Here is a 12,347-nt window from a genome sequence, read left to right as displayed (position 1 = left end):
CTTGAGAAATCACCAGAGACAGAGGGCACACAGGTAGGGATGGTATACACTGCTGCACGGATATTCACCAGAGATGGGAGGCACACAGGTGGAGATGGTATACACTGCTGCACGATATTCACCAGAGATGGGAGGCACACAGGTGGAGATGGTATACACTGCTGCACAATATTCACCAGAGACGGGAGGCACACAGGTGGAGATGGTATACACTGCTGCACAATATTCACCAGAGACGGGAGGCACACAGGTGGAGATGGTATACACTGCTGCACAATATTCACCAGAGACATGAGGCACACAGGTGGAGATGGTATACACTGCTGCTGTAAGAAAGGTTTAGGAACCTGGACCGGGAACTCACTAAGGCACGCTAGGAGACAACCGTTGTTCAGGCAACTTCCTGGAACCTGTGAAACAGTTATATACCCAGGTGAACCCTTTGATAGGTGCACAGCATCAGCTGATCACTCACCTATCCTGGGAAGAAGATGCTGTCACATGGGCCGACTGTCATGGCGGCACCCATGTCCGGAATTATGATGCCAGACACCAGCCCACCAGGAAGCCACTGCATGCGGGGAGAATACTCAGCTTCTCCCCGCCGCCGCGCCAGCTGCCCGACCACCCAGGATGACAGGGGAAGCCGGTGGCGCGGTAAGCGGGAGCCGATCCCCGGCTGAGCCCTGACACAGGCATTACGACTTTGACACATTTGCCTCTCAGGATGCTTCCTTCGGGAGGCGGGTTCTTCTCTCGGCACAGGAGCATCCTCTCCCTTGAAGGATACTGCTTTGGGACATCCCCAAGGTATCCCTGTGGATTCCTAAGGACCCTGGAGTAGAAAACAAGAGATATGGTAAGAACTTACCATTGTTATCTCTGTTTCTACGAAGTCCTTAGGGTCCACAGGGCACCCGCCCTGATGCCCTGTGCTTCTGTAGGGTGTTGTTCTGGTCACCAGTTTCTGTCTCCTTTTCTGTGAGAATGTGATTCCTGTGTGTTCCAGACTTTCTTCTTCCTTTTTCTCTGCTCCGGCCTATGGCTTGATACTAAAACTGAGGTGCCTTGGCCTGGGGGCGGGGTATAGGAGGGGGCCTGGTGCATCCTGGGATGACATCTTTAACTGTGGGTACAAGCCCATGCCTATACCCAAGGTATCCCTGTGGACCCTAAGGACTTCGTAGAAACAGAGATAACAAAGGTAAGTTCTTGCCATAGCTCTTGTTTTTCTTTCAAAAATATTGTCTTAATAAATGAAATCATTTAAATCGTATTATCTGTAACTGCAAAACCAACATAGACAGAAATAATTTCATAACTGGCTTTAAAAACATGGAGATTGGTCTACTCTACAATTATCTGAGCCCCTGGTTCTCAAAAGAGGCTTTGATGTCATAAATGACAATGGTCGGATATTGCACAATACTTGCAATTTATTCTCAAATATTTACTGAAAACTAAAAATATAATATTTATATTGCCATTAAAGCAAATTACTTTAATAATTATTAGATATTACTCTTTCAGACTAATTCAACAAATCTAAGTTTTACATATCCAACTCAAATCTTAGATTGGCTTAAAAATTCAATGGTCAGGTGTCTGGGAATCTGTCCTGATTTATGCCCGAAATTTATCATCAATATTTAACCCCAGTGAAACTTTTCGTTTAGTGTCACTTTGATACAAATGAAAAAATTACTGGTATTTACAAACTTACCCCTCTGGCGAAGTCCTCGTCCTCGTCAGGGTCCTCCGCTGGGCTGCTTGCAGCCTAACATTTCCAGCGACGGGGCTCCAGTGTTATGCGCATGCGCGATGGTCCGTCTGTGCATGTGCATGACACAGGTACCCGGCAGTGCCTGGAAAGCTTTGCTGAAGCCGAAAAGGCACCGCCGGATCTCCATTGCCGGCAGTGGGGACTGCATCGCTATTGCCATCTAAAAGATGGTGAGAGCGATGCTTGAAAAATAGCGGTAATCTTAGTTACCAATGTTTGTTAAATACAGAAACCTGGCATAACCGTTATGCTTCTATGATAAATGGGGGCACTAGACTCTGTGCACAATGCCAAATCAGAAGCACAACTCCCAGAATCCAGTGCAAAGGACACATGGTTATTGGAGCATTGGATTAGTGAGCTGTAAACATTGAGCTTCTTAGAATGACACAGCTGGTGTCACTGGTGGTCAGAGATATGGGATGTGGGGACCTTTCTATTAGGCCCAACATTTCAAACCTGTAGGGAGGTTTAATCAATGCAGGTAAGTGTTTATTTTATATATCTTTATGCAAGCAATTTATCGTTTTTGATGGTCTATTTGTTGTATGTATGCCATGCCCTGGAGGGGTTGGGTATGAAATCCCGGCTGTCGGGGTGCTGCTGGTCAGCATTCCGACAGCGGCATCCCAACAATCAGAATCCCAACACCCACAAGGAATTAAGGTAAGTGGAACCCTAACCCCTAACCTAACTAACTCCCTCTGCGGTGCTAACCCTAACCTTCCCCCCTAGTGCCTAAGCCTGACCTTCCCCTACTCGCACCCTAACTTTGCTACCTAGCCCTAACACCCCGATATTTACCTTCGGGATGCCGGCGTTCGGGATACTGGTGCCAGGATCCCAACTTGTTGGGAATTCGGTGCCGGTATTAAGACCATCGGCATCCTACATGCCGGGATGCCAACTACTTCCTGCCCTGGAGTGGGGTCATGGACCTGTTGTGTGTATATAATGCCAGAAATTACAGGTGTGCATCTCTGCACTGGACTTTTATTCTGCAACAAAAACAAAATATCGGCTGCCTTCCTCATCTCTATAGTGATATATTACTAGAACCTGTAAAATGTATGGTTATTGAATTTGTTATGTAATAATGGTAATATAGATGTGTCCTCATACAACTAGCCTATATATTCCATGTAACGCGAGACGTCTGGTGTGCATGAGCCTCTAGGTCTCGTGCTACTCTGCTACGATGCTAGCATCTTTGTTTGCGTCTTTTTACCCAAAAATGTGTGGAAAAAAGCTGCGGCCGCTGCATCATAGCACTTCATGTATAGAGTCAGTCTCAGTCGCACACAGATATACACATAGATATACAAGCGTCGCATATCAAATTACTCGCATATCAAATTACTCAGCACAGTGTCCTGGTGCGTCATAATCGCATTTTCGGGTAAAAAGACGGTCGGTGATAGCAGAGTCTCACAGGATCTGGTGCAATGTGAAGGGCTGTTTGCCGCAACTACAGCACAGATGTGTGAGGGCACATCTATAGATGAAAAATACTGATATTCACATAGGGCCGTTAGATAGGCACAGTGCCAGGCTACTTAATGGGGCAATGCCTAATGCGTAAGGCGTTGCCTTTCCCCATAAAAAAAACCTTTGAAATATTTTTATGCCTGAGTAATGAGTACCTACCCCCTCTCAGAGCCTCTGTATTCACATATAATTTATAATTTTCCTGGATTATGTAGAACCAACTATCTTCATTGTTTTTTCAGTTCCCTGTGCACCAATCAATGTCGCATACACAAGAAACTGTCCCACTACAATGGCTTCTGTCACATGGTCAGCAAGTGAAGGCGCTATTGGTTATCATCTAACAGCCACTGAGTCTGGAGGAGCGCAGCTATTTTGCAACAGCACCAATAACACCTGCTGGCTAATGGATTTAAACTGTGGATTGTCCTATTTAGTCGAGGTGGTCGCTATAGGCCAAAAATGTAGCAGCAACACCAGCTCTTCAGTGCTTTTGGACACAGGTAATCAGTGCTTACTTTAATTATCTTTCTGTCTGTCTATACTGAAGTAGATTTGGTCAGTGGTGCCAAATAAAGGTCTCCAGACAGCAGCTCAGAGTTTAAATCTAGAGGATGCCTTAAGCAGAAAAGGCAGATGGGTTTGTCGTTCGGCCAACCCAATCTAAGGACTGGTAAGTGGATTTACACTTACCAATCATTTGCCCAAAATGTCTGCCAGCAGAGCCATTTGAATATGCCCGCGCACTTGTGACATCATATTCAATGGATACAGCGAGCAACATATCGGACCGTCGGCTGGTCGGCCATACACACAGCTAGATGAAACAATATATCTGTGAGATATATCATCATCTGCTGTGCTGCAGGACTGATCAGATATGTGTGTGAACTACATCGTTCATAGACATATCGGGTGTGCACACCTGCTGATGCACCAATGATATCTCGTTAGTCGCTTGATCGAACAATATATTGTTCAGGTGTGTACTCAGCATTACTGTCAGTATAAAGCAAAGAAAATAATTAACAGTCACTCAGGGAACTACCTTGCTACTTGAACTATCTTTATACATGGACAAGCTAGTCTGCTGATCTGGGGGGAGATGTATCAAACTTTCTAAAGAGGACAAGTGGAGAGATCAGGGTCTAGCCATCACCTACCAAGTACATTCTAGAAGATGATGGGCAACTTCTCTACCTGCCCTCTTTAGAAGATTTGCTAAATCTGAGTTCCCTGTAGTCTCTCAGGATTCCAGCATCTTCTCTCATGACTGCTGTCTCTTAGCCCTTTGAGTTGCCTGCCTAACACACAACAACCTCATTGGTCTCTCTCCTCAGCTCCTTGCTATGTCACTCTCTAAACGGTTATGTCCAAGAGAGATGGTTTGAGTAAGGGTGTGACACATGGCAATGACAGTTATCGTTACTATGCGCTTCCTCCTCTGTAATTTCTGCTCTGTTTTTGAGTAGAGATGCTTTATAGAAATCAGTCTTATTTATTTATTTACTAGCGATCTGCCCCGGGCTTTGCATGGGAGCAATTTCATCTCGCCACAGCCCCCTGCATCTCATAACCTATGCCATGTCACCACAGTCCACTGAATCTCACAACAGCCTCCTGCTTCTTACTACGGCCTCCTGCATTTCCCCACAGCATCCTATATTTCACCACAGCCCCTTGCATCTCATCTTTTACCATTTGATGTATGTGGTCCGATGTTGCCACCATCAAATTGAAATCATTCTATTATGTTTCAATGGTTGTTTGTTTTTATTAATTTATGATTGATATGCCTCCCCTGGCTCCTTCGTGTCTAGTGTATCTGCATCAGGGCATCTTCATATGTTTGTTCAAGGCTGTCGACTGGCTGTTGACACTCTACCTGAGACATGACCTTGCTCAGTCCCTGACTCTCTCGCCTCTCTAGGCTGCTGCTAAGCAACAGGGCACATTGCTAGCTCTGATTGTTGCAGATGCTCTCTTGCTATTTCAGCACAATGGACAGCTCCTATGCAGACAGCAGGTTGGTACTAGATTTCTTCTGTGACTTGCTTCACTAAAATTGTGACTGCCAAGCTCTCTTTTGTCACAGATTAATGGTTCATACAGTACACCTAAACGTTCCTCGACCAATGCTGTATAGAATAGTGAAAACCTCATCAAAATCCGTCCAGTGGCTTAAGAGATTAGCTCGAACAAATAGACAGACCCCCATAAACGAGAGAGAGAGAGAGAGAGAGAGAGAGAGAGAGAGAGAGAGAGAGAGAGAGAGAGAATGAATAAGACTATCTTTGAGTCACAAATGTTATAGTATAATATTTAAGGGGATCTAATTTTTTACAGATATGTTTAACACAATTTTGTGTTGATGAAACATCAAAAGACTTTAGCTGTTTGTCATACTTCAGGATTTCTGTGTATGATTTCAGCTTGTCAATATGTCTTTTGCTTCTTACGATTAGTATTCATTAAGCACTTCAACCATCTGTCTGGCATTATTACTTGTAGGATATTCAGTAAATATATTTATACTGCTGCCATTTTAGCACCTATCATGTAATAACCTGGGTTAGTTTAATTAATTGAAGTAAAAAATTATATTTATTTTAATTTAGATTTTACAGAAACTAATTAAACTCAAAGAAAACCATTCAGTAAGTAAGAAATAAATATGAGAGCAATCAAATATCTCTAGGATGATATAAATCAGGTTAATTCTTTGTGTGCTGTGGATAGCTGTCACCTTTTATCCTATTACGTGCTAAATAGGGTCATATGTTCACTTGTGTGAATTTGTATTGTGCACTGCTCTCATCCACTTTAAAAGTTTGAAGGATCCTGGGCATTACCTACCTTCTATCATAACCAGATCATCCAATAGGCAACCTAGGCTCTTGCTTAGGACCCAGTGGCCACTGAGGGGACCAGATCGCCCTAATCTTTGTTTGTGTTGATTTATTTTTATACAGTGGTGGGAATAGGCCCCAAACGTGCACGTTGCCTAGCGACCCTCAGGGTTTTAATCCAGCTCTGCCCGCTAGTTAGGCAATAAACCACATAATTTATTCAGGATTTGTCATTATTTCAATCAGATCTGTGGGCCTGATTCAGACCCAGTCGCAAGCACTGTGCGCTCGCAACCGGGTTGATGGTGGGCCAATGCGCATGCGCACGACGGAGCCGGCTCCGTCGTGTGCATGTGCGAGACCCGGATAATGACGGGCACTCCGTCGCTCCGGGTCTCGCAACAAAGGGGGCATGCTGTCGATGTTGAGTGACAGCACGCCCCCTTTAGTGGGTGGGCCAGGGGAGTGGCTGCCCAAACGGAGGCGTTCCCATGTGAACACCTCCGTTTGGGGGTGGCGCCACTGACATCACTGGGGCTTGCGGCAACGAGACCCTACCACAAGGTCACCCACAGCTATGCGAGCGGCCAGGAGGCCGTTCTAACAAAGAAAAGACCGGCCCTGATTCAGAGTGAGCGCTCTGTTAGAGCGACCGGCTCTGAATCAGGCCCTGTGTCTCAAAGGCGACCATCAGATATAGCATACGAGTACATCAAACCTTACATAAACTTATGTGTTTCACAGGACCACTGCCCGCTTCTTCAGACAGCTTATGCTTTTTGACGATCAGTGGTCACTCTGCTTGAACTCCTTATACTGAATGAAATAAGCACTGGCACTTTGCAAAGAAAAGAGAATGCTATTATACCCCAAAATTTGGGATTTTCATGGCCATTAAGCATAAACTGTCTGAAGAAGTAGACATATGACGAATCCTTACTAAATTAATGGCTTTTTAAGAAGTATTACTGACTCTTCAATTGGGGGAAATAGCACCGGAAAGGACTTTGCATAAATTTAGATTCTGTGGAAGAGTTTCTGGATTCCTCTTCTCCACCCAAGGCAGCAAACACCACCAACTGACCAGATATGAGTCCCCAAGTGGACAGGTCTTTGTTCCATAACCCTTAAATAAACCACATAACCTTTCAGTGACATTCCCCTTTCGGATTTCCATTGATAGCTATGCATAGTCTGCATGGAATTATTCTATACTACACATGATTAGAGAGGATGACAGTGGCAATCAGGTACCACACAGACCTCTGAAGCTGTGAAATTTGAACTACCTATCCATCTACATTGACAGCACTCTCCTCTCCTTGCTCTTACTGTCATGAGGCCGCAGAGGGTCTCTCATAAAGTTGCTACATGATAACCCCTTTAATGGCAAAACTACTTAGAATTTTGTAACTTAAAGTTAATAATAACTAATGACTGGAACACGGCTAAATGGTTTACCTTAACAGTCAGTAAAAGTGTCCTGATTATGAAGCAAACAGAAGAATTAGAGAATATCTGACTGTTGCAGTATGTGTGTTTAAGACTATGGTTTGTTTTTGGCAGCCCCATGTCTTCCAAATAACACTGCAGTGCACATGGACTGTGAAGCTAACTCTGCCATCTTATCATGGGAGGGCAGCAGAGGGGCACTGGGCTATATTGCCTTGGTGAAGAAAGATGAGGACTTTGTGCACTCCTGTGACACTGAAGACACAAATTGCACTGTCCCTGGCCTGAGTTGTGGAACATCTTATTCCTTCTCAGTGTTGGCTATGGACCTGCAGTGCAACAGTTCCTTTACTACGCCCATTGTATCTGGTGTGGGTAAGTTGCAGAGCTAGAAGTATGTGTGCTGGTATGTGATTCACCTGTGTGCCAATAAAAAAACACATTTTTTTTTACTGTAATTATTTATTTTCTGTGTATGCTTAATATGTGCTGAAACTACAGTATATACAGTATATATTACAAATCTGTTTAAGGCAATATTAAACTAGTCCCTTGTAAATATGTTTGTGTTTAACTCAGCATTGTTAGGCTAATAATAAAGGCTAGGGGGTAGATTTACTAACAAGCAGTTTGTCAAAGCCACCAATCATCGGCAGCTTTGACCAATAGTTTAAAACGGCAACTGTAATAAAGGCTAAATCAGGATTGTTTAGCATTCATCTTTGTTGCCTTTTCAAAGTAATCGGTCAAGTATTACACTAGGGAAGATATTCAATTAGCAATGTTACTGATTACAAAGTGCCTTTGCCTGTCCGTCTAATTTATCTAACAAGCATAAGTCTATTTTAAGCAGCATCCACTTACCTATCAGTATGTTTTGAAATGTGGGATTTACCTGGAGCACCCAGAGGAAACCAGGACAAATACAGAGAGAACATACAAACTTTATACAGATAAGCACTTGATTGGGAATCAAATTTATATCCCCAGTTCTGTGAAGCACTACTGTGCCACAGTATACTACTCATGTACTGTGTATTTGGGAAAGTAATGCAAAAAGCTGTTTGTTCGTTACCCTGATTGCACAGGAAAGAGCTGTCTTCCTGGGTGGCTTCCATGTAAGGTCACAGTAGGAGACCTGTGTGATATGGAGTACATCAGCCTGGAAGAGAACATAGTGTATGACAGCAGTTTAGAAACTCAGAGGGTTCTATACTATGGGGGAAATGTATCAAACATTCTAAAGAGTGAAGAGGTGGACAGGTGGAGTACTGTAGTTGCCCATAGCAAGTTAGCAACCAATCAGCTTCAACTATAATTTTATATAATGTACTTGATAACTAGAAGCTGATTGGTTGCTATGGAAAATTCTCCATTATGTACAGTAGGTGGTTTATATATTGTTGTCTATCATATCTCCTGTCCTGGGCAACAATAGTAAGGCGGTACACTATTTTATGTCAAATAAATAGTACAGAGAAGTACAGTAGTCCTAAAAAGGTAAATCACCAACTTCAGTTACAGAAGACTGATAGTTACACAGAGATATAGTAACATAACAAAAAGATTTTTTCAAGATTTTTGTTTTCTAATTTTTTACAAATCATATTAAATGCAGCTTTATGAAATACTCCCATTTCAAAAATGTTCTGTTTTGTTATTTTATCACAGTCCCTTGTCCTCCAAATGAAGTGGAGACTTTAATTTACCATGGCAGCGTTAAGCCTCAGGAAGTAGAGGTATCCTGGAATGGGAGCCATTGTGGCACAGACTACATGGCCACAGTCCAGGGACAAATTGGAAACGACCCAGAATCCTCATTTACTCTGAACTCTTACTGGACATCATACATGGACTTTTACATCCCTGTGCCCTGTAGCGCATCTTATAATGTTACCGTAACAGCTCAGAACTCAGCAGGAGCCAGTGTCCCTAGCACTCCCATAGCAGGTTACACAGGTTTGTATAACAAGTTATACAATTCTACGCTTCCATGTTAATCATGCATTTTTGTGTAAATTAACTGAAATGTACATACACAAATAACATTAATATATGTATAAACTTTTATGAATTGCTTGTTCTCTATATTGATCAGTCTTGTCATGGCTTCAGCACTTTAGCATCAGTTGTGTAGAATGAGATTGTAAATCGTGAGAGTTTTTTGAGTCTGAAAAACATGAGAGTTTGCTCTGTTGCTTTGTTGTCTGGTTCTATTACATTGGCCGAGTTTAAAAAGTGTGAAAACTCTCACCTATTCTAAACTCTCACCCTATTACATGTGGCCCATGATGGCAACAGTTACAGAATGTTTCTCATGTTTAAGCACTGTGTACAATACATCTCCAGATTAAAACAGTCCTTCCTTATTGATTAACACTTCTTATATTCAGTATACTAATTTACACTTGGATATAGTAATCTCATATTATTTTTCTAGCTCCTTGCTCTCCCCAAGTCAAACCACTAGTGGCTAATGAAGGATCAATAATCATTTCATGGGAGGCGACACCATATGCAGATGAGTACAGAGTGCTGGAAATAGGTAACAGTAACGTAATATGCACAACCACAGGACTGTCCTGTCAAGTCCCCTTTACATCCAGCTCCTTTCAAGTGATCGCTGTTAATCCATCGGGAGAGAGCACTCCAGCCTTCCTTTCAGGTGAATTACTAAAATAACTTTATCATATAACCTATATGCAAATAAACCACGCAGCATGTATATATTTCATATTTGTCATATTTTAAAAGACTGACCTGGCAACTATACTACAAGCAGCTGTAAATAATGTAACAGAGCAATAATACAGCCATGTTATTTTTTATATTCTCTATACTTGAAATAGTTTGCTGCAACAATCATTGTTTTGGCTACTAAGACTTTGATTTATTTTTACACTCCCACTTTATCTAGAAGACATGTATATTATGCACTTCCATCCTTCTATCACTATTCCCGATGCTGAGTTGAACGCAAATCAGTAGATGCACCCACTTTACTTGTAAATAATTTATATATATTTGCCCATATGCAAAGTACTATGCATCTTTGTGGTTTACCCAACCACTATCTGTACAGTTGGAGGGGGAATGTAAAAGGGCCCGATGTAGTTGCCCAGGGCAAGATGAAAAGCGGAGCACCCCCAACTGTTTGCGCATAAAAAAAATGGGCGTGACCAGATGCCACAAGGGGCATGGCCACTGAAAATGGGGACGTGTCAACATGACAACACCATTTCTTGTCACTCTGCGAACATTCCATATGCACCTTAATGCCCCAAGTAGTAGTGCCCCTTATGCAATGCTCACAGCAGCAGTGCCCCTTATGTAATGCCCCCTGTAGCAGTGCCCCTTATGCAATGCCCCCTGTAGCAGTGCCTTCAGTAGTAGTGCCCCTTATGTAGTGCCCATTAAACAGTGCCCCCAGTAGTGCCCCTTATACAGTGCCTCCAGTAGTGCCCATTATACAGTGCCCCTTATAGAGTACCCCCAGTAGTGACCCTTATATAGTTCCTCCAGTAGTGCCCATTATACAGTTCCCCCAGTAGTGCCCCGTACACATAAAATACACACAGACACATATAATTTACTTACCCAAATCTCAGCTCCTGCACCCGCCCTTTTCTGCTCCTATGGTCCCGCTCGGCACTATGGGAGAGCTGTCATGACGTTTCTCCCTTCAGCCACTGCGAGCCGGAAGGCAGAGCTCATGAGTGAGCTCCAGTCCGGCTCCGGCCCTGGGTGCAGCAGCCAATAAGAGTCTGACTCTTATTGGCTGCAGTGCTAAAACAAACACACCACTGGGGGAGTCTTTGCCATAGACAACAAGTGGTACTGTACTTGCTGTCTGCAGTTTACAGATATATGCAGGAGACTAGTCCCACTCATATTTTAGGTAAGGACCATGAACTGCAGCAATAGGGCAATAGGCAACACAGTCCATACATGGAGAAGGATTAGCATAAAGAGTACTGAATATGTGCGACTTTGTACAAGCTGTCTGCCTACCTGAAGAGCCTAATTTATATCCTTACTGACAATGTTTAAAACTGTGCAATAGAAAATTCATATCTAGCACTACATGAACATGCTTGAACAAGAACAGAATTACTCATGCAGGAAAAATACACTTTTTTTTTTTTTTAAATCACAATAATGTAATTTCAATAAAACACAATAAAATTGATATTGTCATTAAATGCGCTAATTGTTTTCTTTTTCCAACAGGCTATAACAGCGTAAGCTCACCATGATGCAAATGCCTTGTACAATAGGTTCTGCTGCCAACCTGTATATACTGCTGGTAGTACTCTTATTCATAAGATGGCAAAATTCATTGCATTGTCAAGTTCACCATAAAGGAGTCTATGAAACTGCTTTCAGTCATAACCAACTATGGATATATTATATTGCTATTTTTATTTTCCATTCTAAAATGTTGAATCTGATGCTTCAGATATACTATGATTTAATAAATGTTTATGTTCCAGCCATTTGGCAGATCTTCTATCTGTGTTTAAAGCTTAAAATAAAATTGCATTATTTTATTTGTCATAAATTCTCATCATTATACAATGCACTGCCTGTTTTCAGTCCAGTCTGGACTGGAAAAATGCCCAAACCAATAAAACAGTCAATGCATAATACACAGTTGTATGGAGTTCAGACAGCTCTTTTAGTTGTAAATTTACTAAGAATCAAGTCTGGGAGAATTTGCTTTTCTTCAACTCGATTAGCTATGCCGAAACTCGGGTGATTTGAGGCTCCTGAGA

General features: G+C 42.5%; 1 protein-coding gene across 1 annotated transcript in view; it reads left to right on the top strand.

The window, feature by feature from the left end:
• The window catches only part of LOC148442248 (uncharacterized), a 151,568-nt gene extending 139,508 nt beyond the window's left edge, over positions 1–12,060 (top strand). The window contains exons 34-38 of the mRNA XM_088464124.1: positions 3,514–3,774; positions 7,687–7,947; positions 9,244–9,531; positions 10,013–10,237; positions 11,803–12,060. Of these exons, the coding sequence (XP_088320250.1) occupies positions 3,514–3,774; positions 7,687–7,947; positions 9,244–9,531; positions 10,013–10,237; positions 11,803–11,828 (1,061 nt within the window). The 3' untranslated portion in view covers positions 11,829–12,060. The remainder of the gene's footprint in view (positions 1–3,513; positions 3,775–7,686; positions 7,948–9,243; positions 9,532–10,012; positions 10,238–11,802) is intronic.
• Positions 12,061–12,347: the final 287 nt, after the last annotated feature.

The sequence above is a fragment of the Taudactylus pleione genome, unplaced genomic scaffold (genome assembly GCF_031769625.1).
Source record: "Taudactylus pleione unplaced genomic scaffold, aTauple2 ptg001594l, whole genome shotgun sequence".
In the NCBI taxonomy this organism is placed as follows: domain Eukaryota; kingdom Metazoa; phylum Chordata; class Amphibia; order Anura; family Myobatrachidae; genus Taudactylus; species Taudactylus pleione.
The sequence above is the reverse complement of the archived record's forward strand: the minus strand, read 5'-3'. Positions and strand labels throughout refer to the sequence as shown.